Here is a 6980-nt window from a genome sequence, read left to right as displayed (position 1 = left end):
TCCCCATCTCTCTCTCTCTTGCCCCCATTTCCTGTCATCTATCTTATGTCAACTTACTAATAAAGGAATGAAATGCCCCAAACATACAAAAAGAAATAATCTGTTTTAGAGAAAATGAATGATTAAAAGTTTAGGGTACCATTGTATTTCCAGAAAAACATTCTGGATGTAGTATTTTAATTCTGATTGGTGTTGCCTAGTGATTAGATATTTTCCCATAATAGAGGTTACAAGTTTTTTTCATGTATCACCATATGTATTAATGAACTATTGCGTGCTTCAGAGAGGTTACTTACTGTAAATCTGTAATCCCGGTGAATTTACATGTCAGGGTTTGGAGTAGCATGTTTACATAACTTCACTAATTTCCAGCCAACTTTTTTTTTTAATGTATCTGAATGTTTGTCCAAAACATTATTGGACCCATATTCACTTATTAGGCCCAGTATCTCCAAAGTGCTGCTCTCATTACACTCCACTGTCAGAGTTAGTATAGTCCACAAACTGTTGCATATGCACCATATGATCAATATGTCAAGTGTTGCATTGAAGTATTACAACCTTTAATACAAACATTCTCTTACTATAGTGTACTTTCTTTTGTAGTTTAGTAGATCTTTTTGTTGAAATTTGGGGAAACATACCTGGACAAACACACACAGGCATAAATAAAGATAATCTGAGTCACACACACCCACTCACACACACATACATGCAATCACATGTCCGGTCACACAAAGGAGTACATAAGCACTACACAATGACTAGCCCGGTGATTTTTCACCAAACCACTGTCGAGAATCTGTGTAACAAAGAGGGGAACTCCAGAGAATCTGGGTCGCTGCGACTCCATCAATCTCTGTGTCCAGACTGTCCACAGTAAGTTGTGTAAGATACATGGACCTCCCTGGACCTCCATCTCAATGTAATTGATCAAGAGCATAATAGGGTATCGAGCCAGAGTGAGGTGAAGATTCAATTAGCATTGACTGTGTGTTTTCTAATGAAATTCTGAGCACCATTATCATCAGATCAAAAGTCTGGAAAGCAAAGAGCCAACGACTCTGCGCTGAGAGAGAAAAAGGGGAGTTTGTGAACAAGGAAGAAGAGAGACAGTTTGGTATGGTCAAAAGGCGGGGGTGTTTGGGGAGCGTTTATTTAATTTAATCAAGGAAGAGGTGGGTGAGTTGAGTCATGCTTTCAGTTTTAACCTCTGATCTGGATGTATGAATATATATTTTTTAGCAATAGCGACAATATCCTGCTTCATATTTCCGTAAGCTCATCATTTTAACATAAAGACAGCAATGACAAAGTAAATATTATTAGGAAGCTGAGATTATATAAGTGGCACCAGTAATACAGCAGTCAATAACATGTGAGGAAGCCACCTGGAGGTTTAGGTGAAACTGAAAAGTGTTTGCTCAGATGTGCAATTCTTCCTTTGTTTGCATGATCAAACAAACAGAAATCTGTCAGTAAAATTACCTCCAATACAATGTTTTTTTTTCTTTTTAGTTTCAGGGTTAATGTAATCACCAATTATATCAGATACCTCCTTTGGATTCTCTTACTGTACATACCAACTCCCTCAAAGGAGTCCAGCATTATCATTATCTTAAGAATGTTTCACGGTTGGTTTTCATGTTGTAATTGAATCCATAACCAACTTTCCTTCAATATGTTTTAGAAAATTAAAATTACATATCTTCACAGAAAGCTTGGCCATGAATTCCCAATCAGAGTGAAATGTAACTTAGTTCATTATAGTGTCCTTGTTGAGTTAGATAGCATGAATATGCTGCACAGCTTGTGCCCTGCATTTGTGCTTCAAGCTCTGTAGGAAAACATTCACCCAGTAAAAGACAGACAGTTTAAGAGATTTTAATGTGCTTTTTCATACAGTATATTGTATGCATATCCAGCATAGCATTTCTCATACATATAACTCTCTTATATCCAGGGTTTGAAACGTAGAGCTGAGAGGATGATTAACAGTCAGTCTACTATAACATTACGTCCGCCATACAGTGATGGCACAGCACAGCCGCCTCAGAGGCTCCCTTTGTACTCGGAGGGCATAATACTGATTCCAGCTGTTTTCAACCGAATTCTCCAAATGCAAAAAGTAATAACACTGAGAAACAAATATCTAAAAACAGTAAGTGTGCTGATGTTAAGTACATTATTTACAGAAAAAAAAATCAAATAAAAACAGAAGTTAACAAATACAAAGTTGGAAAATAAATCAGAGAAATCAGCCATATCCTAACCATCCAAAACTCTGATTATACTTGATTTAAATCCACAATTCACAGCAGTTTAGAGGCAAAAAACTGTCCTCTGCTTCTTCATCGTAATCAATATGACTATCATTTCCATCATCATTATAATAATCATCGTCGTCATTAACATTGTCTCTATTTTTTTCTCTTTTCAGTTCGGTCTCAATTACTTATCCAAAGTAAGGGTGCTCACTTTGGAAGTTGTAGTCCGGACACACTTTTTGAACCAGCTTGTAATCGATGCTAAAGAAAGAGATGAAGATGCAGATCACCTTGAAGGGTTTGGCACAGAGCCAGGCAGCGTGGGACTGGGTGTGCTCTGTGAAGCAGGTCTGAGATGGATCGTACAGGCAGGGTTTGGGCTTCTTGGATCTGTTGGTTTTCTCGTACTCCACCCGACAGTTAAAGGTCTTTGCCTCTTTGGGGTCGATGGTCGACTGCTGGGTCTCCTGGATCTGGACATCCTGCTGGGTGTGGGGGTGCAGCTGCTGCTGCTGGAGGACCTCAAACTCCACCACTTTGGTTGGAGGCACGATGCTGACCGACACGTTCCCCAGGCTGGATGAGTTGTGGCGGAAGTAAACAGTGAACGTCCCATTGATGTGGTCCACAATCTTTCCTGTCACCAACAAGCTGAACTTCATGGTCCTGACGTTGAAGTAGAAGTCTCCCCAGCCGAACATCTTCTTGGTCTTCATGGCTGTCTTTAGTGAGGGCTTGCGCTTAGAGCGGTAGCCTGTCTGATCCAGGATCAGGGACTGGTTCCGGGCCGAGTCGTTTGGGTTAAAGAAACTGTAGGTCGGTGGCTTGGATTTCATGGGTGTCTGGTCGATGGAAGTGGAGAAGATACGTGTTTGGTATGGAGGCTTGCCCACTCCACCTGTCGATCCTCCCACTGTGCCTCCACCCATGCCATATGGAAGAGTCTTCATCACTGACCCCACTGGGCCCAGGTCTGAGAACTCCACTTGCTTCTCCAACCCTTGGACCTGGAGAAAAAAGACAGAAAAAAGAAGACAACGTTATTGATATCAGGCAAAAGGCTATTAAATTAGTATTTTCACATATTTTCCAGGAGACTGTCCTCCCAAGAAAAAACGACAGCATCAGTTGTTTCAACAAAGATGTGTAAGTTCATGTGACAAAGCCTGAAGGAATTAAGACTCTTGTCCATGGGAAGCAAAGGAAGAAGTGTGATATTGTTATAGTTCCCTAACCTTAACCAAGTGGTTATTATTGTAACCATGACGATGAAGGTCCCCTAACTTAGTATCAACTAAAGTGTTCATTTTAACCCAAGCCATGATCTTTCCCCAGACCTAACCAAGTCGTTTTTGAGCCTAAACCTACTAAAACTCAACCATAGCGTTGTGAGATTATAAAACTAAACTAAAGATTTTATTTTTTCGATCCTACGTGGATCTTCAAGAGGTCAGAATCTTGACCTTCCGTTTTGACCTGACAAAGGTCCAAGGAGGATCGAAATGTTGTCATTATTAAACTTTTGTGGCGTGGAGTAAATGTGCAAGCATTACCTTTTTTCTTTTAAGGTTGTTTTCTGATAGCCTTGCACTTACGTGATGTGCATATAATTACTCTTCTTCACCATTTCAGTTTACACGCATTATCATAATTTTACATGTTGTATAGGTCACTCGTCTGCCGAGATCTTTTTACCTCACATGGTTTTTATTTCCACAAGCCTCCAAGTTGTTAGATGTTGCTATGTTTCATCTCTTGAATTCAAGAAAACAAAACCATCTATTTTTGTTAACACACTTTAATTTTGTTGTCAGTGTTGCTCCGGAGAGAAAAACAACTCTGCATGTAAGGTAATGGATGTGAGCCTTTGTTAGTTCAGACAGCTTTCTGCCTTTAATCCACAGCCTAGGTGGTTATTCACAGGGCTGATTGACTAGAAATCTTCCTCTGCTCTCTTTCATGTCTCATCAGTCACATCACTGCCATGCTCCCATCCATATGCATATATGTACACATAAACACTTTAAAAACACACACTGGAGCACACAGACACATTCGCACACATGCAAACTTCAAGCTCGAAGCTGTCATGAAGTGACAGCGAGAAGTATTACAACTATTCGGAGGGGTTACATGTGCTTCCCCCGAGGACGCATTTGGATGGAGTTAAAAAAACGTTCTTATAGTGGATAAACAAACCAAAAAAATAAATGAAAACAGCATTTCAAAACAAGTGCAGGATCAGATCTTTGTGTCTACTCATGCAAGGACAGTTTCTGTCTCCCTTCATTCCTATCGAGGGCAGTGGAACCGACAGGTTTGTGCCAAAGCTCTCCTCATCTTTCATCAATCACTGAACCTAATAATAACTCCATATTGCTATTCATAGAGGCAACAGTGCAGCACTCAATACAGCTCCTAATGTATTCAGTCATTCAATTAATGTATTTATGTCTGTTGGCCATTCATTAACATGCCCGCAGTGCTGATTTCTAAGTAGATTGATTGAGAGGAAAATAGCTGAAAGTTTATTGACCACTGGAGGAATGAATTACCAAAAAAAAGAAAGGTGTTGATAAATGAGCGGTGACTGGGATAATGACCCACTGAAGATTTTTAACAGACCCCAACTCCCTTTGGTGCCATGACAGGAGGCCTGTGCAGTGGTCTTGCAATTTTTAAGCTGGTGAATTGGTGATGTGAGCTGACTTTGCTGTTGACGGGTAGGAATAAGCTACAGTTGATGGCAGAAAAACATCAGAATTACGGACAGCAACAAACAGTACAGTGAATGCAAGATGGGGACTTCCTGTGAATGTGCTGTCAGCAGTGCTGTCAGCGAGCTCCATGTGTTGCCATCTGTCAGGCTAACACTCTGCTGGTGCAGTCCTAATCATTTCTCTTGCTGATGGCACAGAGCTCGAACTAGCACCATCATCATAATCCTTAACCATCTTCAGCAGCAACATCACGCTATGAACCCTCAACCTAACCTTCAGGGTCAACTGCATGAAGCTCAAAAATGATTTTATGATGGGGTCTGAGGTCGGCGTGAGTCTTTCTGAAGGGGGAAAAGAAATTGTACACAGTCAGCAACTTTAACAAACATCGATTGAGTGGAAAAAGATAAGTATGGAGAGAGGGCTTCTTCTGTGGCACGAAAGTAATAAAATGCCAACAGAAACCAATAAATAGATGGACTTTCTATTAGCATAAATATGAAATTTTTTTGTGCTAGACAGTAAATCCATTTAAAGGATGAGGATTTGTTAGAAAGAATATCAGATATTTTCTCTTGACATGAAATCCATAAGCTATAGACTTTTTGCGAAACAGCGGATGTTTGCTATAAGGTCATATCAGGCTGCAACAACCAGCGAAAGATAGACGGCTTGAAAAATACAGCTTCATGCTTTTCTTCTTCCTCAGCCTCTTTTCAGTTAGGTTACAATGAGTGAGAAGTAACTTGTAAAGCAATAGCCAGAGGGATGTTTCTGGGGTGATGAAGAGGTGATGAAGCCAAGTACACACAGGTGCGCATATGCACAAACACACAGCACATTATATTTAGGCTTGTAGGTTACTTGAGTAGTAACATGCACAAGTTGTAATTCATCAGTCACACCTGAGGTAAATCAAATTAAACACCATCATAAGATAAGAAATAAAAATAATACAAATTATGATATGAGCCTTTGGGTGGATGGTGTCATTATGTTATGGCACATTATAGTCCCATGCATGTACTTTAGTTTACATCAGTTACTTTAATCTAAATCTAATGTGATGCCTCAATTAGCAGGTGAATCATCTCAGCTATCTTTGTATATGTCATAGTCTTCATAAAGTAATCTGGAGGTTGAGGCATCTGTCTATATTTGACACTAACGCTACATCTGATTTTGGTGTGATCTTTATGTTAAATTTAAGAACGTAAGGGATCAAAGTAATTACAAAGTACTGTATCAATCCCATAAAAACATAAATTATGGACAGGCTATATGTAATTTTGGGGTTAGCACCAGAATCCACAAGGGATCTGCAGCCTTTGTAACCATCTGAGATATACAAATTACATTTTATTTGACTGTAATCATGCAAGCGTAATGAAAAATAGGAAAAAGTACTTGCCACACTATTTAAACTGTCCATCTATGGTTAAGTACATTTTGTATATAAAGTAGGATGAACCAAAAGTTACTTGTAAATGATGTTCTTCAAGAATGTTTTACCTCCGATTAAGTAATTTATTTGCTAGCACCTCTGTGAGGCTGTACTGGAATTTTGTCATACACCAAAGTACTGGATAAATAAAAAGTTCATGATGACTCTATAGAAAAAGTTATTCCAACTCATCCTGAGAGGGACATAAATGTTCCATGTAATGTACCAAATTTCATGACAATCCATCCCATAGTTGTTGTTTTCACACAAAACCAAACCTCATGGTGATGCTAGAGGAAAAGTCAGGGAATCTCAAAAGTCATTAGGATTCATCCTCTGGCCACCATTAATGTCTGTACCACATTTCATCACAAGCTGTGAGAATATGAAGTTGCAGGTGCAATTAACTTTATGATGTACTTTACAGGAAACTTAGATTTAACCTGTCATGCTCCCCCAAAGAAGCCATACAACACAGAGGCTTTGCCTCCCACTCTCTACTATCACACATATCAACCAATTGTGAAAACAGCTCCTTTAACAAAAACA

General features: G+C 39.4%; 1 protein-coding gene across 1 annotated transcript in view; it reads right to left on the bottom strand.

Moving 5' to 3' along the window:
• Positions 1 to 2455: 2455 nt before the first annotated feature.
• Positions 2456 to 6980, bottom strand: part of LOC139282895 (neurexophilin-2) — a 38492-nt gene continuing 33967 nt past the window's right edge. The window contains exon 2 of the mRNA XM_070902799.1: positions 2456 to 3274. Within this exon, the coding sequence (XP_070758900.1) occupies positions 2456 to 3274 (819 nt within the window). The remainder of the gene's footprint in view (positions 3275 to 6980) is intronic.

This window comes from Enoplosus armatus, chromosome 3 (assembly GCF_043641665.1).
Source record: "Enoplosus armatus isolate fEnoArm2 chromosome 3, fEnoArm2.hap1, whole genome shotgun sequence".
In the NCBI taxonomy this organism is placed as follows: Eukaryota; Metazoa; Chordata; class Actinopteri; order Centrarchiformes; family Enoplosidae; genus Enoplosus; species Enoplosus armatus.
The sequence above is the reverse complement of the archived record's forward strand: the minus strand, read 5'-3'. Positions and strand labels throughout refer to the sequence as shown.